We start from the raw sequence: 23,244 nt of genomic DNA on the forward strand, positions 1-23,244 counted from the left end.
GGTAAGTTGTGAAGTATTAACTTTCTTTGGGGTTGCCTTACAGTCTATTAACTTTTCTCTCCATTTAAGACAGTCTGTTGTATCCTGTAATCAACCTGGCCTTATCACCACCTGGATCTCTGTTTCTACATTTTCCCCTTCTTTGACATTGATATTATTTTGATCTTCGGTTGACCTCGCAGCTCCTTTGAATTTGTTGTTGTAGTTTTGTGCTGTTCTGGACTCTGCTATCTGTCGACTGAGTTCCAGGTGGTGTTGCCACGCCTGTCAATCTCTGGTTGTTGTCTGTTCTTGTTGGTTTTCAGTCCAAAGAACTCCCTTTAGGATGTTTTGAAGTGCTGGGTTGGCTTTGACAAAATCTTTTAGCTTCTGTTTATCCTGGAATGTTTTGATTGCACCATAGTATTTGATTGACAGTTTTGCTGGATAGACGATTCTTGGTTGGCAGTTTTTTTTTCATTCAGGGTTTTGTATATGTCTCCCCATTGCCTTCTTACCTGCATGGTTTCTGCTGAGAAGTCAGAGCTTAATGTGATCTGCTTGCCTTTGTAAGTAACACTTCTCTTTACCGTTGCCACTTTTAGAATTCTCTCCTTGTCTTTGATTTTGGAGAGCTTGATTATTATATGTCTTGATGATTTTCTTTTGGGGTCTATCCTTCCTGCTTCTTGAATGTTTATCTTCTCATCTTTCAAGATGTTAGGGAAAATTTCTGCCAGAAGCTCTTCAACTATCTCCTCTGTGGACTTCTCTGATTCTTCCTGTTCCAGAATGCCAATAATTCTTAAGTTGTTCCTCTTCATGTTATCCATCATGAATCTTAGACTCTCTTCAGATTATTTTATCCTTTTTTCTGCTTGCTTCTCTATCTTAGCAGTATTGAGAGATTTGTCTTCCAGCTTGCTGGTTCTGGTTTCCATCTCTTTGATTCTGCTCCTTTCCCCTTTCAGTGTATTGTCCACTTCTAATATTTTATTATTAGTCATCTAGACTTCTTTTTGTAGGTTTTGAATTGTTTCCAATGCTGTATCAATCTTGTTTGATTGTTCTTGTAGTACTTTCCTGACTTCTTCCTTGTTTTCCTCTACCCCTTGTCGGAGCATTTGAATTTGTTTCCATATCATTCTTCAGAATTCTTTCTCAGGCAAATCCAAAACCTGCTTTTCCTCTTCTGGGGAGCCTTTGTCTGTCTCCAGCTCCTTTGTGTCAGTTACTCTTTTCTGGTTTTGGACATGTTTTGAGATCTTTTGTTGTGTTTTATTGGTCATTTCCAGTAGTTATGTGAGTTTTTAATGCTTAAATGGATGTTTGTTGCTGTGTTATTAAGCTTATTGGGTGTCTCCTGGTGGATATGATCAGGAATAGGCTTCCCTTTTCACATGTAATGAATGCTTAGCAGCTGTTATTGGCTCTTGTCTCAGTGGTGGTATATTATAGGATATGCTGGTATCTTGGCTATATGGCCATGATTGCTGTCTCTTCGTGGTAACGTAGGGAGAAAAAGCTCCCACCTCCAGGAAAAGTGTGTGATCAAAAGGACCAAAAACAGAAGCAATATAAAAGCAGAGTCAAAAACCACCACTTTGAAGCAAAGATAAAACTGTGGCTGATTTGCCAGTCGCCTTGCTACACAGGCAGTGTGTGTATACCGTAGAAGCCTCCAGCAGTGGGTGGGGGTGTCCGCTTGCTCAGGCCCCTACTCTAGTCACCATTGTAGAGGTGTGTAGATAGATATTGAAACATTAATGGAAGAAAGATTGTTGACTATTTTTGTCTTTGAAGGTCAGTTAGGTATCTGCATGTGCACAGCATAATTCTCGATATAGTTGCTTCCTTTTATGTTGGGGTTTTACAGATTGTCCATATGGTTTGTCTGTCAGGCTTGACAGGTCTGCTTTTTTCTTGCTGGATATGCCGGAGTAAAGGGTCCCCCACAAGTTAATTTTAGGGCTGTGATCCAGAGGCTGACGTCATAAGCTGCTGATTTGCCATTAGGTCTGATAAGGCTTTTTTTCTCTGTGCTGTGGGGAAACTGTGGGCTCAACGCTGGACTTTTTTGGGGGTGTGTGCACCCACCTGCCTGAAGGCGTCCGGGCTGGGCAAAGAAGGCACGACAGGGAAGAGGAGGAACAAATGTGTAGAATCCTGCGCCCCTCCCCCCACCCCCCCTTTTGCAAATGTCACTGTACCGCCTTTAGGGCTGGTTCTCTGTGCTGGTCTGGCTCTAGCCCCGCCCTCTGAACTCTACCCAGGCTGGGTGGCCTCAGAGGGAGCCCTGTGTCTAGAGCAATTCCTAAATTGCGGTATTTTCCTTTATACCGTGATTTTTTTCACTGGTGTGTGCGGGAAACTAACACCCTACACCTTATGCTGGTCCATGAAAGCAGCTTCTCTGGGTTTTCAGTCCCTCTCCCATGGAGCCTGTCCTACCTAACTCTGCCTCAGCTGCCGCCAGACCAAATTTGGGTATTCTTGTGCATCTCTCCTTACTTCATATCATCAGCTGGATGCTTCACTCTCAGCTCTAGCCCTCCATGGCTATGTCCTTGTCCATGGGCTCAGGAGTCCCCAGGTCTCACCACTTTGGACCAACCAGTCCTTCCTCTTCTCTCTCTCGTCTCCAGGTCAACAGGAGTCTATGGAACGTGCTTGAACTCAACCCGTGTCTTCATTGCTGCCTTACGCCCTCTTCCACTCACCAGTAGACCAAAGTGATAGCCAGCAAGTTTACATGTCTGCTCATGTGTTCCCTTTGAGTTTCAGTCTCAGAGGAGGTTTTGTCCTGAAGGAACTTCATTGCTTGCCTTGATGGCTTCCTGGTTAACAACTTGTTATTCTTGTAATAGCCAATCATACTGCCATTTTTGTTTTGGGTTTTTCCTGCTAATCTTTCTTTGAAGATGTACCTTCTGTCACTCTAGCTGTTCCAGGCTGTCCTTTCTTTTAGGTATTCCAGTCAGTTACAGGCTGAAGACAGGCTTACAAGCTTTCTGTAATCATGTTTCCTGACATTCCTTTCTAGTCTACTCAAGTGTCTACTTTACAATAGTAGACAAGGGAAACCACTATTCATAAGACAGTAAGCATCTTAGTAGTAATTTCCCTCTTCAGACTTTGAGGCTGAAAATCTTTACGGGAGCAGAAAAAGCCTCATCTTTCTCCCATGGAACAGCTGGTAGTTTTGAACTGCTGACCTTGATGTTGGCAACCCGACTCATAGTCACTACACTACCAGAGCTCCTTTTTATAGTAGCTATAGAATCTTCAAATCAGGTAGACTGGTTTATTCCCTTTTAATAATTTTTTCAAAATTGTTTTAGGCATCATGTTTCCTTTGTCTTTCCTTATAAATTTTAGAGCATTTCTTGTCTTTATTTGAAAACATAGCTGGCATTTTGAAAACAACTGCATAAAAATGTCTATTAATTTGGGGAGAGTAAACGTCTTTATCACGTTGAGTCTTCCAATCAGTGAACTAATGTGCCTGCATTTATTTTGGTGTATCATTTTTTGCTTATACCATCATTTTGTAGTTTTCAGCATAGAAGTCCTATAAATACTATGTTAGAGTTCCACCTAGGTAATTTCTTTCATTTTTGTTTTTTTTAAACAGTTGCAAATGGTATTACGTTTTTATTTTCAGCATCGTTGATGCCTTTCTAGGAGCAGTGTGGAGAAGTAATGTGGATGAAGGCCTGTTTGGAGTAGGTGTGAGAGAGTGAGGTGAGAAAGTAGAGAAACAGCAGCCGTAGACCAGGAGCTCGAGAAGTATTCCCGTCACGGAAGTAGAGAAACAGGGAGGGAACTGAAGTGTGAGGCTGAAGGAGAGGTTTTTCTCTCTGTGTGAGTTTCATAAAGCAGTGTGGTGCTTGCTATAAGACTCCTCAGTAACTTGTGTCTATTGCAGAATGCTAGAACTCAGCTACCAGGTATACTTGATGGTCCTTAATATGTTGAAATTCTCCCTTGTTGGAGAATAACAAGTAGGTGGTCGTGGGTTGTTTTGTTTTAGGTGGTCGTGTTTTAATCTACTTTTTATTCTCTAGGTTAGCACCTAATTATTGTGCTGCAGTCAGATGATTATTAACTTGGGACAAGAGTTGCCTAATAGGAACAAACTATTAACCTGCTGATTATCAAACAAAATTCTCCAGCTTTGTGTTTATATAACAGATTCTTCCTGGAAAATGTTACTCTCCAGGCTGACAGGTGCTAGTAAGCATACTGTCCTTGTGGTGACTGATTTGAGTAATCCTACACTTCCCTTAGGAATCCTAGTATTGTGCTGTGAGTTAATGCGTCAGACTGCAAAGCCGTTTGAACTGCAAGGTTGGCGGTTCAAGCTCACCAGCTGCTCCTCAGAAACCCTATAGAGGGTCGCCATGGGTCAGAACCGACTCAGTGGCACTTCACAACAACAACACCTCTCTTAAGGAGCTCTGGTGGCGGAGTGGTTACAATTTCACAGGCAGAGCCAGGGCTGATTTGCAAATGACTTGCCAAATCCACTGTCACTTGTCTCTTCAGCAGAATCATTTCACGAGCACGCTCAGTGTTGTCATTGACCGTGGACATGAATGAGAGTTTTAATGTAACTGCTGATTTTTGACTCACGCTCGTATCTATCAAGTAGTGTTTTAGTATCTAGCTGGGATCTTTTCCATTAGTTTGGTCATACTGTTTGCATACTGTACCTTTTTGCTGAATGTTTTATCACATATATTTCTCTATGCCTAAAAAATGCTCCATAAACAGGATTTTTTATTAATTGCTTTATCATTTTAAAAGTGTGTAGAAAAATTCCATTATCTTTTCATTCCATTTTCCCGCCAACTCTGAAGCACCCTCACATGACAGGAGCCCTGGAAGCACCTTGTTAAGCGCTTGGCTGCTAACCATAAGGTGGTGGTTAAACCCCCAGTAGCACCATGGGAGAAAGACTTGGTGATCTGCTCCTGTAAAATGCCAGCCGAGGGAGCGCTAGTCCTGAGCTGACACTGCCCCGGGGTGTGCACAGGCCTCAAGGGCAGTTTGAACCTCACAGTAGGCAGTTCAAACCCACCAGCCTGTTCTTGGATCCAACTCGATGGCACTTAACAACAATAACAGAGAACACCATGGGGTCCCAGTGAGGTAGAATCCACTTGAAAGCACCCACAGCACTGTAAACGGCAACTGTTGGTTTAGGGAGTATGACTATTTTATTGTTGATCTTAATAAATGCACCCATAGTGCCAAAAAAAGTTTTGCCACTTTATACTTGGACCCATTTTTGTGCATTCCCTTGATTTTTATGTAAAAAGGTAAGTAATGATTAAAGCTCTTCTTAATAATTGAGGGGAAATCTGGTTTATAGATTGAACCCAGAGTAGTTGTTGTTGTTGTTGTTGTTAACCTCTGTGCTGGCGGCTGTAAGAAGCATCATTGAAGTAGTAGTCCGTCCTGTCACCGATCCGGGGTCTGCTTCTATTTACCCCAACCCCAAACCCATTGCTGTCGAGTCAATTCCACCTCATAGGGACCTTCTGTAGGACAGTGGCGAGCAAGCCCCATAGGTTTTCCAGGGTTTGGGGTCTTTATGGAAGTAGGCTGCCACATCTTCTGGAGAGTGGTTGATGGATTCGAACTCCTGATATTTTTGTTAGCATTCAACCATTTTAACCACTGTGCACTATGGCTTCTATTTTGATTTAAGGGTTGGTAAAACCTTGTTGGTGATGTGTTGTTAGGTGCCGTCTTGTGGGTACCAACTTGTAGCAGCCGTGTGCACAACAGAAGGAAACACCTCCCGGTCCTGTGCCAATCTCACAGCCATTGCTGCTGCCACTGTGCCAGTCTATCTCATTAGGGGAGGGTCTTCCTCTTTTTCTCCAACCCTCCACTTTACCAAGCATGATGTCTTTCTCCAGGGACTGGTCCCTCCTGATAATATGTATTTGTTGTTCTCATTGAGTCAAAATGAATCTTACATATGTGTGTGCTCGACACTGTGCAAGCATTGAGGGAAATTTAAAAATAAAATCATTCCTGCACTACCAGGAATTTATCATCTAATGAGGGGACAGGCATGTCCGAATTCAGCAGATTTACCAGAGCTCCGCAAGCACAGAGGAGGGAGGCACTGCCTACGAGGGGATGTTCATGCTGTTCCTTGGGGATACCCTAAGTGGATGCTGGTTTTTCGTCAAATTTGTGTGCAGTTCCTTTCTCCGTTGGGTTGCCTCTGCCCTCTTCTACATCATCAGAATCTCACTCATTCGTTTCGGATCTAGCCACAGGTGTTAACACTCATGGCATTTCCATTCCACTCAGCAGTGGCCTTGTTTTCTCGGTTGCCTTTTTCTTAGAGTGGACATTCCTTGGGAATGGATACTGTGTCCTCTGGCTCTTCATTTCTGTGATAGCCATCGTATGGTCCTGTGTGTTTTAATTGTTCAGTAAATGTTTGCAAGAGAATGTGTGGTATCTATAGTAACAACATGGGACTACCCCACATCTTTGACCTTGCCTTTTTACAGAATTTCTTAATTGAAACACAGCCCTTTGGGTGGTTGATGATGCATGGAGGGGATTGGAACCATGGCAGTGAGATGTTATACGATGGGATGAATGTAAAACTGAAGTTCTCCCATGTAAACTATCGTATCATTCACAATAAAACATTAAAAAAAACAACACAGTCAGCATGATTGAATGATTTTTGCTTGTGTTCTCTTAAAGGGGCTACTGTTCCCGTAGGCAACGACGTCTCCGGAAAACGCTTAACTTCAAGATGGGGAATAGACACAAATTCACAGGGAAGAAAGTAACCGAGGACCTTCTGACTGACAACAGGTATTGGCTGTCTCAGTGAGTGGTACTGTCGGAGTTTGCTCTTGCTGCCTGTGTAACACTTCCAAGGCACCAGGTCTTGTGCCAAACTCAGTGTCTCCTGTGATTCTTCACTAGCACTGTGGGATGGGCATTTTTACTGTTTTCCCATTACAAGAGCAGGGAATTGGGAGTCAAGCAGATTGGGTAATGTGTTCAAGACCTGTGGTGGGATGGTAAATGCTGCCTTCAGTCAGTCCGTGAGTAGACCCTGCCCCGTTAAGGTCTGGTTTCTGGAACGCAGTTGGCAAGGCCTGAGTGCTCGAATCAAGGCTGGCTGTGCTCTGAAGAGCTCTGGGTATTAGTGCTGATGCACCAGTGCTCCTGTCTGCTGAAGGAGGAACCTATCAGGCAGCAGGGATTGGAAGTCTCAAGGCTAGTGCCTTAAATTATGGCCTGCAGCCAAATTGGTCATCTTGTCACCTGTTTTCTTATATAAAGTTTTATTGAAACACTCCCACACCTACTCACACAGGTGTTTTCCTGCTGCTTTTGCGCTACTGTGGTAAAGTAGTTGTGGCTCTGTGGCCTGCAAAGCCTAAAATATTTATTATTGGGCCCTTAGAAAACGTTTGCTGCCCTCTGGTCTAATATGTAGCGAGACCTGACTAGACACCATATTGAATATAAAAGGTTATTGAACCCCGTTGACTCTGATCTTGTTAAGACATATTGTTGGTAGGTGCTTCAAGTCAGTTCTGACTCACAGCCACCGTGTGTAGGGTTTCTGAAGCTGTAAATCTTCGCAGGAGCAGAAAGCTTCATGTCTCTCATGCAGAGTCACTGATGGGCTAGAACTACTGACCTTATGGTTTATAGTCCAGTGCTTATCCTACAGAGCCATCGTGCTCCTATGTTAGGACATGTTGGTCAATGTATAAAGCCAAGGAATACCACAGGATGGCAAAAGTGCCACCTGTGTGTCATTTATCCTTATGAATTCTGAAGTTTTGGGAGGGAGGGCTTAGCTCAGGTCTACTTGAGTGGGAAGCCAGGAAGCCTGCCTGGAGAGGGTGGCTTTGGTGTATTGGTGAGAGTAAGAACATCCTGTACCAAGGGAAAGTGCTTATGATCGTGGGTGTCGGGGTGCACTTCGGAAACGGCAGCGCTCGGGACAGGTGCTGAATACACTGTGAGTGTGGTGCATGGAGCCCCGGATGGGAAATAGCAGCATGGCTAGGTGAGATCAACTGAGGAGAGTCGGACACCAAGTAAAGAGGAGCTTGAGGCTCTCTTGTTAGAGAGATCCTTTGTTTTGAAGAGACAAGGTAAAGCAGAAGTTTAAGGGGAATTATAGCCGTAGTTTAAAGAGAAAGGTAATAGACCACATAGAGTAACAGATTCATAATGAGCAATCTCCTTAGCCCGTGGCAGACTCTGTTCTAGTAGTTCCGTGTGTGTTAAAGGAGTCTCAAAGCTAGTGAGTGATGGTGCTGAGAGGAGAACCCTACCTTCTGGCTCTAGAGCCACCCCTCTTCCCCCTCCACCCCCCCACTTCAGTATACTACCTCCTAAGGACTCGGTTTCTAACTGGGGTGGCATGATGGAGGTATTGATTCAAAGATGTGGCCACATGGTGTGTCATTCCAGGCCTCTGATAAAATGTAGGAGGAGTAGGTCAGGAGTCTGGATGTGCTGAGTGTGAGGTGGTACGGAGGGAATCCTAGATGTTGGTTTGAAATCATGGTTGAGACTGAGAAGAGTAATTCTGAAGGAAGAGTGTAGAGAAACATTGTGAGGTCAAAGGTTGCTCCTCAGAGATTACATTGGGGTCTGCTGTTCCTGGCCTGCACTGTTCAGTTCTCCCATTCATCTCTCTCGTCTAGATACCTACTTTTGGTTCTGATGGATGCCGAGAGAGCTTGGAGCTATGCCATGCAACTCAAACAGGAAGCCAACACTGAACCCCGAAAACGGTTTCACTTGTTGTCTCGTTTACGCAAAGCCGTGAAGCACGCGGAGGAATTGGAACGTTTGTGTGAGAGCAATCGGGTGGACGCCAAGACCAAGCTAGAGGCTCAGGCTAGTGTCTTAATACCCAGCCTTGTTTCACTGTGCAGATGAGAGATGTGACTCACAAAACCCAACTAAAGAGGCTGCAGTTAAACAGAACAGCATTTCTTACATTATAAATTGATAGGAAAAGGAAACAAGCAAAATGCTTCAGATCTTTTAAAAGGTGAAGTTGATGCCTCTTGTTCGTGAGCTCTTGGCTTTTGATGAGTTAGCTCTAGCTTTTCTAGAAAGGCCATGTGTCTTGTAATACACAGATGGAAGTTTTACATCTCACAGAAGCGTTTAGAGATTGAGAAATCTCATTTATTTTAATTATTTTTTTTAAAACACGAGGATGCCTATTGTTAGTTTACATTCAGCTATTGGCATTTAATGATTTAATGTGGTAGCCAAGAAGCTGGTGTTTAAGTAAAATGAAGCAGACAGATTTCTGTATTTTTTTTTTAATTATTCGTAACTGGAAAGTAAACTGAATTTTAGCAAATTTCTTATGTATCACATTTTTATTAATTAAAAAAGCTTTTATCTTTAAAAGTCAACCTAAAAATGTCTGTATTCTTGATCTTGAAGTTTGGAAGCCGGTTGCGGCGTCTTGAGTGCTCAGTGCTTGCTCTAGCTGTGAAGCCGCTTGTTTCTTTCCTCTCTGTCACCTTACAGGCTTACACAGCCTACCTCGCAGGAATGCTGCGTTTTGAACATCAGGAGTGGAAATCTGCTATTGAGGCTTTTAACAAATGCAAGTAAGTTCTCTTGGCCCACAGCTAACCAGTTTAGATTGTTGTTAAGTGCCGTCAAGTCAGTTTTGACTCATAGCAATCTTGTATAGGATTTCCGAAGAGCAGTTAGTGAGCTTGAACCACCGACCTTGTGGATCAAACTGACTTGGCAGTCCAGTGCATTAACCCACAGCACCACACCAGGATCAGTTTTGATCCCTAATCATCTAATTCAAGCTGCTGAGAAGCTAATGGCTTATCTCAGTGAAAATTACAACAATTTCTTTTTTTTCTAGATAAATCTTGATTGTTCTTTTATCTTTAGAACATGCCAGTTCTCTAGTGTGGCTATAACAGAAATTCCACAAGTAGTGTCTTTAACAAACAAATGTATTTCCTCACAATTTGGGAGGCTGGAAGTTTGAATTCAGGGCTCTTTTGGAAGACTCTCTCTGTGGGCTCTGGGGAAAGGCCTTGTGCCTTGGCTCCTTGGGGAGCTTCATGAGCTGGAGCATCTTGCTCATTTGTTTAGTTAAATCTCTTCTGCATCTCAGAAAAGCTTGATGTAAGACGGACCCTAAACTAATGCTGTCACATCGGCATAACAAAGAAAACCCATTCCCACATAGGATTGTAACCACAGGTAGAGGGGTTTGGTTGATAATGTATTTTGGGAACATACAGTTCAAGCCACATGTTGATAAAAGAGCTTCCAAGGGCCATGTTTTGTTAAAAGTCAGACTGCTATGTTTCCTCACAGAACTATATACGAGAAACTGGCCAGTGCCTTCACAGAAGAGCAGGCTGTGCTGTATAATCAGCGTGTGGAGGAGATTTCGCCCAATATCCGCTACTGTGCTTATAACATTGGTGAGCTGGAGCCAGGCTCAGACTTGAGGATTGGGGAAAGGCTTGACTCCGTGATAGCTCTTGTCTTGGCGAGCTTGGAGAAACTTCGTTTCCTTTCTTTCCCTCCCCTTGCATCCATCCTAAGCATGGCTCTTTAATGACAAGACGGTGCTGTCAAAGTCAGCCCTGCTCCAAGTGACAGTAGGCAGATTCTCTGCTTCCATCCCTTCCTTCCCGCTTTGGCACTTCCCAAGAGCATTCCCAGTTTCTCTCCAGTCTACCTTGTTGTTGGTGAGAGTACTTGTCTTCAGAGACAAAAACATTTCAATGTGCTTGTGGAGTGGTGAGAGCTCCTTGGAGACTTTGATGAATCTAGTGGTTCTTAGGAGACCAGACCCTTGAAGCTCATTCTCTTTTTCTGTCTCTCAGGGGACCAGTCAGCCATCAATGAACTAATGCAGATGAGATTGAGGTCTGGAGGTACCGAAGGTCTCCTGGCAGAAAAGCTAGAGGTAATCTCATATGTACATATTTGTGACAAGTTTTTTACTCTGTTTTGAAAAAGTCCAGAAAGATAAGTGATCTGTAATCTTGTCATTCAGAGGTAGGGCACTTTAAAAAGTTTATGGAAAACTGGAATTAAAAGATAATAGGATTTTTCTATGAACTTCTTAAAATCCCCTCGTTTATGCATTTGATAACTATTTTTGTCACTTAATAATCTAAGTATTTAACTTTTTTTTTAACCTCATTACATTTATTAATCTAAACAAGTAATAAAGCCTCCTTCTAGAAAAAGTAGGAAATATAAAATATTAGGAGAAAAAAACAAATCCTGTGTTACCCTACCACCTAGAGAGAACACTATCAATGCAATGGATGTCTTATGGGCTTTGCTATGGATAGAACAAAGACATTTGAAAATTATCTCAGTTTGCACTATAAAGTAGCCTGCTTTGTAAATTTAATATCCCTTCTTTGTAAATTTAATAATCCATGCTGTTTTTCATTTCAATAAATATAGTCTACATTGTTTTAATGACTACATGATACTCTGTTGTGGTCTGTTTTATTTAACCACTTCACTGTTGATTATGTAAGTGCTAAACAGTATTGCCATGAACTTCCTTATTTCCGGGGTTTTTTTGCATGCATTTTTGCACACAAGATCAGCAGTTCAAACCCACCAACTGCTCCTCGGAAACCCTATACAGGGTCGCTGTGAGTCGGAACCAGCTTGACAGCCCTTAACAACAACACCATGTACCTTATCCACCACTTGGTTGAAAATGGGGCCACAAGAGTGAGTTCTGTGAAGACCAGAAGGGTGGCTGAGAGCCATCGTCTTGAGTTCCTCCAGTCTCTTTCTGACCATGAAGCCGATTTTGTTTTGTTAAATAATTTTGAGTTTTGTTCTGCATTTTCTCTCACTCTATCTGGGACCTTCTAATGTGATCCCTTTTAGAGCAGTTAGTGGTAGCTGGGCACCGATCTACTTCTTCACATGTTCCTTTGGTCCATTGGACTGATTGATTCCAACATCAGTCTCCTTTCTTACATACCTGGAGAGACTGATAGTTGCACCGTAGATGGCCTTTCATGAGCTTTTAAGATCCCAGTCGCTACTCATCAGAGTAAGTCTTTATCATTCTTCTGATAAACTCTCTCGTTGTGTATTGCTTTCCTTGTCACCTGAGTTAACACAAGTCTATCTGAAACCCACCAGCTGCTCTTCAGAAACCCTATACAGGATTGCTATGTGTTGGAACTGACTGGACAGTACTTAACAACAACCCTCTAACTACTGAATTACTCTCCTTTCCCTCCCATCCTTGGTAACAATCAGTGTTTCTTTTAACATGAAAACCTTTTCTTGAGGTTTTTCAATAGTAGTCTTATGCAATATTTGCCCTTTTGTGGTTGAAGACCACAGCCTTAGGTATGGGTTGCACCTCAATGTAAAGAAAACAAAACCCTTACCTTTGGACCAATAAATAACATGCTAAATGCAGAAAAGATTGAAGGTGTCAAAGACTTCATTTTGCTTGGATCCACCATCACCAGACTACAAAGCTGTGTGAATTGCATGGTCGGCAGTTCAAGCTCACCAGTTGCTCCTCAGGAAATACAGGGTCGCTATGGATCGGAGCTGACTCAACAGTATTTAACAACAACAACCATCAACACTCGTGGAAGCAGCAGGCAAGAAATCAAATGATGTGTTTCATTAAGTACATCTGCTGCACAAGACCTCTTTCAAGTGTTTAAGAGCAAAGATAATCAGTTTGAGGACTAAAGTGTACCTGACCCAAGCCATGGTATTTACAGTAGCCTCACATGCATGTGAAAGTTAGACAACGAATAAGGAAGACTGTAGAAGAATTATGAGTTATGGTGTTGGATAAGAATTTTAAAAATACAATGAATTGCCAGAAGAACAAACAAATCTGTGTTGGAAGAAATACAGCCAGAATACTCTGTAGAAGTCAAGATGGTCAGACTTCGTTCTCATACTTCGGACATATTATCGGAAGGACCAGTCCTTGGAGAAGGACATCATGCTTGGTAAAGTGGAGGGTCAGAAAGAAGGAAGACCAGCCCCCACCTCCCCTGAATGAGATTGGTTGGCACAGTGGCAGCAGCAGTGGGCTCTAGCATAGTAGCAGTTACGCGGCTGGGTCTTTAGGCTGTCTCAGTCTCTTTGCTTTTGTGACTAGTGCTCCTATGAACATGAGTGTCGTAACCCATTGTCTTTCCATTCTGTTTTCCACATGTAGTGTAGGGTAAGCACTGGACTGCTAACCAGCTCTCGGAAATCCTATAGAGGAATGCTGTGGGTCAGAACTGACTCATTGATATACAACAACATGTGTATGTATATTTGTTGTAGTTGTTAAATGCTGTCAAGTCGGCTCCAACCCATAGCCTCCCTGTATAGGGTTTCTGAGGAATAGCCAGTGAGCCTGAACCGCCAACCTTGTGGTTCAGACCAACTTTGGAGTCCAGCGCATTAACCCCATAGCACCATACCAGGACTCCATATGTAAGTAGGAAACCTGGCAAATGTTTTCCACCAATAGAGAATGACAGAAAAGTGCTAAGACTGTACCCTGTCAGAGGCAGAAAATTTGCAAGAGCTGGAAAAACAAGACATTCCTGTTGAATTCTGGCTCTCACAGATTTTAAGTGCTGTCAAGTTGGTTCCAACCTACAGCGACCCTGTATAGTGTTGCCAAGGAGCGGCTAGTGAGGTTGAACCACCAACCTTGCATTTCAAACAGACCTTCTATTAACCCTTAGTGCCATACCAGGACTCTATACACATATGTAGATGTGTATGCCGAGTGTTGTTGAGTTGATTCTGACTCATAGTGACCCTATAGTCAGTTTCTGAGGAGTGGTTGGTGGGTTTGAACCAACGACCTTGTTCTTCAAACTGACCTTATGGTTCAGTGCATTATCCAGCAGCGCCACACTAGGATTCCATAGGTGTGTACAGAAGGGTAGTAAAACCTGCGGAAACCAGAACCTGGTGCTGCAGGTTAATGGGCTGCACTGCAAAATGGGTTTGACCTGCAAGGTTGGCAGTTCAGGCTCACCAGCCGCTCCTTGAAAACCCTATACAGGGTTGCTTTGGGTTGGAACCAACTCAACGGCACTTAAAACAACAACATACACATCCATGTGACTGTATGCACATATGTTCATATACAAGGGGGCTTCAAATAGTTTTTAGAAATATTCCAGTAATTTTTCATTCAATTTTTCCACAAACTTTTTGTAGACCCTACGTATACTAAAGCTCTTAGGGGGCACAGACACAGGGACTTGTTTGACATCACAAACACCTCACAGGATTGCATTTCTGAGTTTGAAGCATTAGGACCATAGTCTAATGAGACGTCTCTGTCAGGTGGCATAATCTAGTTCATAAAGCTAGATTGAGACCCTTAAAGCTTGAGAACAGCCACCTAAGGTGCCACTATTGACCTTGACTCATCTGGGGCAAAAGAGAAAGAAGGGAAACAGACTCAAAGCAGAAACTAGTCTGTGATTTAGTTTATTCTGTTTCTTTGGATATGTACAGGATGTATTTTCTGGGCTATCATATGCAGGAACTGGGGAAGTTCAATAGGCTCATTGTAGATAAATATGTACATTGATACTGAGACGTAACCTGATGTTAAACCAAGGCATGCACATCTACTGCTCTGTTGTATCAGTTGAATGAATAAAACCCTGAGTTCATGTTCCTGGAGAAGATGAATTATGTGAAGTTTTAAAACAGAAAAGATAATTGGTGTCTGAAAAAGAAAGAAGCTAGTTTACAGAACTACTGTTCTGCACAAATGGTGGCCTTATCTACTTAAGACCCAAAGGACTAGATGGGGCCTTGCTACCATTGTCAGTTATTCTAACCAGACCTACAACAGGTGGACCCTGATAAATGGGAGAAAATGTGGAATGAAACCTCAAACTTCTTAAACACACATACAGAAGAAAATTCAGATCTACTGGGCTGGTTGAGACTGGAGGATTCCCCAAGGCTTGCCTTCAGATACTCTTCAAACCTTGATTTGAAACTAGTCCCTGAGGTTACCTTGTAGCTCAAAAAATAGCACTTTAAAAAAAAAAAAACAACAAAAAAAATCACCTATACAAGAACAAATGGAAATGGTCAAATTTAAAATGAAGATGAGAAGAACTAGACCCGTGGAAGCAGCAGCCAGGAGAGAAATAATGATAAGGTTCACGCTTTAATGATGAGGATGTAGACAATGTCACTGAGCAACTGGCATAGAAATTGTTGAATGGGAACCTAAACTATAGATTTTCACTGAAAACAACACAATATTTTGTAAAAAAAAGAAAGGGACAAATAGTTGTTGTTGTTAAGTGCTGTCGAGTTGGTTCTGACCCATAGCGACCCTGTACGGGGTTTCCGAGGCTGTAAATTTTTACGGGAGCAGAAAGCCTCATCTTTCTCCCGCGGAGCAGCTGGTAGTTTCGAACTGCTAACCTTAAGGTTCACAGTCCAATTCGTAACCACTACGCTACCAGAGCTACTATTTGTCCCTTTCTTTTTTTTTTTGTAAAAGATAAAGGGACAAATAGTAGGTCCCACTTATTTACTTATTTTATATCTGTTGTCATTCACACCCAGAGTTAAAGCTTGAACTTTTAACAATGGTTTTGCAGTCGCTGATCAGTCAGACACGAGCCAAGCAGGCAGCCACCATGAGTGAGGTGCAGTGGAGAGGGAGAACCGTCCCAGTGAAGATCGACAAAGTGCGCATCTTCCTCCTCGGCTTGGCTGACAACGAAGCCGCCATTGCCCAGGTGAGTCCCTGTCCCGTGGGGGTCTCCTCTGCATGAAGGGGCTCCTTGTGTATTGTCCAATGTCAAGGTGTATGTGTGTGTGTGTCCGTGTTTACTTCTCACGGAACAAAACAATTAATTAAAAAACAAGGGCTGTTTGGGATTTGATCATATTCGCAGGATACACCCTCTTGGATAAAATTGCTGAATTTGAAAACTAAGTTTCTAGAGGAGTTCTTTAGTTTGAGGGCAAAGACTTACACAGTGACAGTCAACAGACCGGGAGCCGTGAGAGACTGGTTTGAAGGAAGTGCTCACCTGTGGCCCAGCAGGTGGTGCAGTCGCTTAGTGGTCACGTCCCTGGCAGTTCTCTAACCCTCTTGTCCTGGCCTTCTAGCCTAAAGGACCCACCTCTCCTGGGCTGTTTCAGGAGCACCTAGCTAAACCAGAATGTCAGGCCCAGTGACCCACTCTCTACATGTATTTGGTTGTGGCTAAGAAGTTTGCAACAACAACAACAAGTTTGCATAACTTTACTACCTGTTAGTGTACTGCATCCTTGGATATGTTTGCAGCACATACAAACACGTATCAGAAGTGCCCTCTGTCAGCTCTCGGAGGAGCGGGGACTGCAAAAGTTCGTGGAAAAATAGAACGAAAAGATCATGAAATTTGCTCAAAAACTTGTGAAGCTCTCTGCATGTGCTCATTAGTGTACTCCGATGCTCCATCCTACACATTCCGCTTTCATGTCTGCCTACATGTCCACCCATAGATTAGTGTGGGTTTTACTGGTCGTGCCTTACTGTGTATGTAATAGTATCTACTATTAATGCCTTTATTTCTTGTGTTCCTTCAAGTGTCTAACTTTGCCTTGGCCATATTGTGCATTGCTTTTCCCCAGGGTCAAGTTAATGCATATCTACTGTCTGTCTGTCTGTCTGTCTCCCTCCCTGTCTCCCCTGCCTGAAAACCATCAAGAGTGTTCTTGTATGTTGATATTATACCCTGTCACTTTGCCGAATTGTTCAATGAGTTCCAATCATTTTCTTGTTGAATCTTTGGAATTTTCTTTGTATAGGGTCATATCATCTGCAAATAAAGAGAATTTACTTGTTCCTAGTCATGCTTCATGCTGCAAGAAAAATGCTCTCACGGACTTGTGTTGAGCGATACCAGAGCAGGCATTCTCACTGCAGTAGGGGTGGGGGGAAGCATCATGGGGACAGAGTAAGCGGGGGCTCCTTACGAGAGACAAGGCAGATGTGTATCAGGTACAAGACAGAAGAACTGATGTTTATTAAGTACATTTTAAAACTGACTCATGGTTAAAGGCTATAAAATTAACAATGTTTTGTTTTTTTTTTTAAATCAACCTATATACCCAATTCTCATGTATCTTCACTTAAAAGAATGTATGCCTTTTTGTGTTTTTTTAATCATTATAGATTTTATGTATTTTGACTTGATGAATTTAATTTTCCAATACAGGTTTTTTTTTTTTAATGTTTTATTATGAATTATGTGATAGTTTACATGGGAGAACATTAGCTTCACATTCATCCTATCGTATGTCGTTATATTGCTTTGATTACAGTTCCCTCCATGCATCATCAACCAACCAAAAGGTATACCCTACAAGCCTGCACCCCAGTTATCAGCACACAGCCCCTCTCCTTCTCTGGGTCCAGAGTCCCCAGCCACTCCATCCTGATACAGCTTTGTGTCATGTATTTATTAACATGTAAGGAGTCCTGGATAGCGCTGTAGGATTAACACTGGACTGCTAACCGCAAGGTTGTCATTTCACACCCACTAGCTGCTCCTTGGAATGCTGTTCAGGGTCTTTATGAATTGGAACCAACTTGAAGGCACTTACCAACAGCACGTCACCTGGACCGAGGCACCCAGAGATGAATGCGGAGAATAAAGATCCTCAGAGTCACAGGGCACTCCGTAATGCTTTCCTGTCTCTTGTGTTTGAGCCTGTTGGTGTTGTTCATAAGTGCCATTGCGTCCGCTCCAACTCATAGCAACCCTGGATAGGGTTTCCAAGGAGCAGCGTAAGGTGGATCATAACCCCTTTTAGAGATGGGGAAACTGGATTAATTGATCCACAGTTATATACCTAATAGAGGATTTAAAACCAAGCACTTTTGACTCTAAAGCATATGCTCCTTGACCTTTTCCCTTATCCTCTTCTATTCATCAGAAAGGCTAATAGTAGGACCAATGGTGTCTTCGTTTTTTGCTTCTGTTGTTAGATGTAGTTGAGGCAGTTTTGCTCATAGCGACCCTGTGTACAATGAAACGAAACATTGCCTTGGTCCTGTGCCATCTTCACAATTTCTGCTACGCTTGAGCCCATTGTTGCTGCCAACTGTGCAAATCCATCTCACTCGGGGTCTTCCTCTTTATTTTGCTGGCCCTCCACTTTGCAAGAGCAGAAAGCCTTATCTTTCTCCCACAGAACAGCTGGTAGTTTTGAACTGCTGACCTTGAGGTTAGCAGCCTGACTTGTAACCACGGTGCTATCAGAGCTCCTTAACAAGAATAGCTGAATGCAATTTCACTTAACAAAACAGACAAACGCAGTACTGGGCCCCTAGTAAAGACTGGATAAGCAGACCCTTAACTGAGAGGTGAATCATCTCTGATTGAGTAGGGTTAGTGGAGGAGGTGGTGGCCTGGGGTTGTTTCCCAGGTGGGAAGAGAAAGTGTAGGGGTATCCTACGTGAGAATAAGGACCTGTATGTTGTAGTTGTTAGGTGCCATCGAGTTGGTACCAACCCATAGCGACCTTATGTACAGCAGAACGAAACAGTGCCCGATCCTGGGCCAACCTCACTACTGTTGCCACGCTTGCGTCCATCAATGCTGCCACTTGGCCAATCCATCTCGTCGGAAGTCTTCCTCTTTTTCTCTGACCCTCCACCTTACCAAGCATGATATGCTTCTCCAGTGACTGGTCCCTCCTGACAATGTGTCTGAAGTATGAGAGACGAAGTTTGGCCATCTTGGCCTCCAAGGAGCACTCTAACTGCACTTCTTCTTTTGGCAGTCCATGGCACTTTCAATATTCTCCTCCAGCACCATAACTCAAAGGCATCAATTCTTCTATGGTCTTCCTTATTCACTGTCCACCTTTCACATGCATATGAGGTGATTGAAAATACCATGGCTTGGGTCAGGTGCACCTTAGTCCTCAAACTGACATCTTTGCTCGTCAACACTTTAAAAAGGTCTTGTGCAGCAGCTTTGCCTAATGCAATACGTCGTTTGATTTCTTGACTGCTGCTTCTCTGAGTGTTGATAGTTGATCCAAGAAGAATGAAGTCCTTGAGAAGTTCAATCTTTTCTCCGTTGATAAGAATGTTGTTTATTGGTCCAGTGGTGAGGATTTTTGTTTTCTTTACATTGAGATGTAATCCATACCAAAGGCTGTGCTCTTTGATCTTCATCAGTAAATGTTTTAAGTCCTCTTCACCTTGAGCAAGCAAGGCTGTATCATTTACATATCGCAGGTTGTTAATGAGTTTTCCTCCAATCCTGATGCCACATTTTTCTTCATATAACCCAACTTCCTCGGATTATTTGCTCAGTATACAGCTTGAATAAGTATGGTGAAAGAATACAACCTTGTCGCACACCTTTTTAAATTTTAAACCATTCAGTGTTCCCATGATCTATTCGAATAACTGCTTCTTGGTCCAGGTACAGATTCCTCATGAGCACAATTAAGTGTTCTGAAACACTCATACTTCACAATGTTGTCCATAGCTTGTCATGATCCACACAATTGAAAGCCTTTGCGTAGTCAATAAAGCACAGGTAAACATCTTTCTGATAGTCTCTGCTTTCAGCCAAGATCCATCAGACATCAGCAATATCCATCATTCCATGTCCTCTTTTGAATCCGGCGTGAACCTCTGGAAGGTCTCTGTCAATATATGAGTGTAGCCGTTTCTGTATTACCTTTAGCAAAACTTCTATCAAAGAGATTGTCTGATGATTTCCACATTCCATTGGGTCACTTCTCTTTGAAATGGGCACAAATATGGATCTCTCCCAATAAGGACCTGTATGGGGGCCACGTTTTAGCCTTATTCCTGAAATGACGCCATCTGGGCTACATTCGGCCAAGTGACAAAGGCGTTTTCCATCTGCTAGTGGAGCTGATGCCTGTGCAGGGAAGCCTCATCTCAGGCGCGCATTGACATGCTGAGCTTTGGTCACAGTTTCAGTGACTCGTTCTCACACTTGACTTTCCTTGTAGCTGACGGGTTGACATCTGAGTCCTAGGTGGTAACCACCCCTTTTAAAGCAGCCAAAGGTTGAGCAAAGTTTTGATAATGTTGGCAAGAAAAAACAACAACACTGTTTCAGATAGGCATAGGGGAGCAAGAAAATTCTCATCCTCGGCCATCTCCACACAATTGTGCTAGTTCTGTGTTCCTGTCTAATCTTACGTGTGTGTCGTTGGAGTAATGATTCTCTCCGATCGCATCTATAACGTACACAGCTAACAGGAGGCTTAGGCAACTTGTGATGCCTGTTTAGTCTCTTATTGGACATTGGCATTCCAAAGCTGCTAACAAGCACGGTCAATGATATTACAGGAGTCAGGCTGCTAACCTAAAAATCAGCAGTTTGAAACTACCAGCCATTCCATGGGAGAAAGATGAGGTTTTTCTGCTCCAGTAAAACTGTATAGCCTTGGAAACCCTATGCAGGGTCCCTATGAGTTCCAGCTGACTCCAGAGTACAGCCCCACCCCCACCAGTGATACAGTAGTGAGCCTTTGTTTAGATGCATTTTCCATGTTACTTTATTGGTATAGAATGGATTGCCTGAAGTAAGACTACTCTGTTGACCCATTTTCTGATAACAAGTAAAGTTATTGTTTTACATTTCCCATGATGATGATAAAGATGTAGAAGATTTAACAAAATGTGTACCAACTCTGGTAAACTTTAAGCTTGAAAAGTTAACTATATCTGAGCCGCTTCATTGTGATTGGCCACCTCCTGCCCAGGTCAGAACATTCTCAGCACGCTATTGGTTGACCAGCTATGACTAAGGTCTGTGGATTTTTTTGGAAATGTAGTTCTTTCTGGGGCTTCCACATCCAAGGATGATATCATCCACTTGAACTTACAAAATTGTTTTGTAGTTTATTTATTGAATTACATATTTGTTTCACTGGGCACCATGAACAATACAGATTTGAGGGCTTTCTCAAAAACAAATCCAAATAATTCAAATCTATGCTGTCCCATGTTGCGCGTGCTCAATCCCCTTTGTTACTAACGTCAGATGAACTAAAGCAGCCCTGTAGGGCCGAGTCGAGCTGTTCTGGAGGACAGTCTGAGACTGTCGATCTGTACCGAAGCAGCACTACTGCCTTATAGGTGGTGGTGGTGGTGGTTGTTTAGATAACAACCCAAAATTTCACTCCCTAAACTACCAGAGCTCCTAAGTACATTGTCAGGTAAGGGCTAATTAAAGCCTTAGCTGTCTAGCACTGTAACTGGTGAAATGACCGTTGAAGGACACATGGTCATCAACTGTGGAAACCGCCCTTTGGTCATCTGCGGCCAACCCCAAGGAGCCACATGCTCTTCTTGCCACTACCCTATTATTTGGCTGCGTATGACATGGCTCGTAACCCCTTATTCATCTCTATTGTATTAAATTGTTTTGTATTCTAAACACCAAGGATGATACCTTAAAGATTGGTGTTGTTAAGTGTCGTTGATTGGTTCTGACTCAGCAGCCCAGTATAGGGTTTCCAAGGAGTGGCTGGTGAGTTTGAACCATTAACCTATGGTCAAACCGACCTGCGACCCTGAGCTTTAACCTGCAGCGCCACACCAGGCCCTAAAGATCCTTATTGTTATGTGCCATCTAGTCACTTCCAACTCATAGTGACCCTTTATGGGGTTTCCTGGAGCAGCTGGTGGGTTTGAACTGCCGACCTTGTGGTTCACAGTCCAGTGCTGACCCTACTGGGCCACACTATGGGGCCTTAATTTCAGGGTTTCTTAAACTAGCTGGTATTGGTATTGTACAAGAATTTGGTCACTTACTGCTTACTGCTCGCCTGCAGGGGTTTTTCTGGTCTTTTAATACTAAATACTGAAAAGCACAAAGGAAGAAATAATTCAGGGTGATAAAATAATAGATTGAAAAGACCTGAGCTGAGAATTAATCAGCTGCCAAAATCTAGTTGCAAAATCCTTAGTCTCTTTAGCCAGGTTCGAAGTCTTCACATTCTTGATACTGCCTGGTGGCTTTGTGCTTTATTTCCCTTTGGCTTTTTAACACCTGCTCTCACTTGAATTTGGGGAGTCCTGGGGTGGCGCTGTGGGTTAATGCACTGGACTGCAAAGCAGTTTGAACTGCAAGGTTGGCGGTTCAAGCTCACCAGGTGCTCCTCAGAAACCCTATATAGGGTCGCTATGGGCCGGAATCAACTCGACGGCCCTTAACAACAACAGCAGCTGACTTGAATTGTCACTAGTGGCTGCATTGTGAGGACATTCTTGGGCAGGAGTTTAGGAACAAGGGCAGAATTAAAATGTCTGCTGGTGTGGTTGATTTGTACCTTCAATATTATGGTTAATGTTTGAGTAGAAGGAAGACCTTTCCTCTTTAAAAACACCAGATCTGTTCTTTGGTAAGAGGTTTGTGTCCTCCGTTACTGTCCATGGGCTTTCTCCCAGATTTCAGTGGACTCTGGGTGCGGTTTTGTCTCGTTCCCCTGTTTTGTGGGTGTGGAAGAGAATATGGTCAGACTTGTCTTCTATGTCTCTTAGTCACACGACCACCTTCCAGCAATTTCTGCAGGCTAGTGAAAACCACATGGGAAGTCACTCATTTTAGTAGCAGCTGATTTTCCTCAGGGTCAGTCAGCTCTGAGCCCCTTCATGAGGGGTTAGCCTGTGGGAAAGGGCTCCCTGGAGCTGTTGGAATTAGAATCTGTTTGTTCGTGTTGGTAACTAACAGTACTTCGGGCTTTGAGATTTTCGTGTCATGACAGCTGGGAAGAGTGTGGTGCCGAGAACTTGCCGCTTGTGTTTGGAAGTACCTCTCTTACCGGGTTGATGTCCAACTTGGAAGTGCGGACAGTGGGAGCCTCTGATAGTGTGGGATGGGGGGGGGGGGCGGTTTCTTGTTCCATGGTCCTTCCAGAAATTATCTTGGCCTTAGAGATAAGGTTGTGGGATAAAACATGTAGTGTTTCTAAGAAACTCAGCTTCCTCTTTGAAGACCACTGTGTCCTGTCCAGAGAGACTCCTCAGAAGTTCTCTCCAGAGACCAGTGGTCTCTTGAGTCACTGAACAGTGTGGCTGTCGTAAGACGAGCACGCTTGGCCTAAGTCTTCCTCAGCAGATACGCTTTCCCTCCATTGCTCAGACTTCCAGAACTTCTTATAGAGCTGAGAATGGTGTGGAAGCAGTGGGAAGGTTTG

At 43.2% G+C, this 23,244-nt stretch overlaps 1 protein-coding gene across 2 annotated transcripts in view; it reads left to right on the top strand.

The window, feature by feature from the left end:
- Positions 1–23,244, top strand: part of SRP68 (signal recognition particle 68kDa) — a 50,218-nt gene that overhangs the window by 16,519 nt on the left and 10,455 nt on the right. For both annotated transcript variants that reach the window (XM_006869561.1, XM_006869562.1), the window contains exons 4-9: positions 6,721–6,834; positions 8,697–8,892; positions 9,544–9,626; positions 10,363–10,472; positions 10,881–10,963; positions 15,651–15,791. In XM_006869561.1, coding sequence (XP_006869623.1) covers positions 6,721–6,834; positions 8,697–8,892; positions 9,544–9,626; positions 10,363–10,472; positions 10,881–10,963; positions 15,651–15,791 — 727 coding nt within the window. The remainder of the gene's footprint in view (positions 1–6,720; positions 6,835–8,696; positions 8,893–9,543; positions 9,627–10,362; positions 10,473–10,880; positions 10,964–15,650; positions 15,792–23,244) is intronic.

Source organism: Chrysochloris asiatica, unplaced genomic scaffold, assembly GCF_000296735.1.
Source record: "Chrysochloris asiatica unplaced genomic scaffold, ChrAsi1.0 scaffold00132, whole genome shotgun sequence".
NCBI lineage: Eukaryota > Metazoa > Chordata > Mammalia > Afrosoricida > Chrysochloridae > Chrysochloris > Chrysochloris asiatica.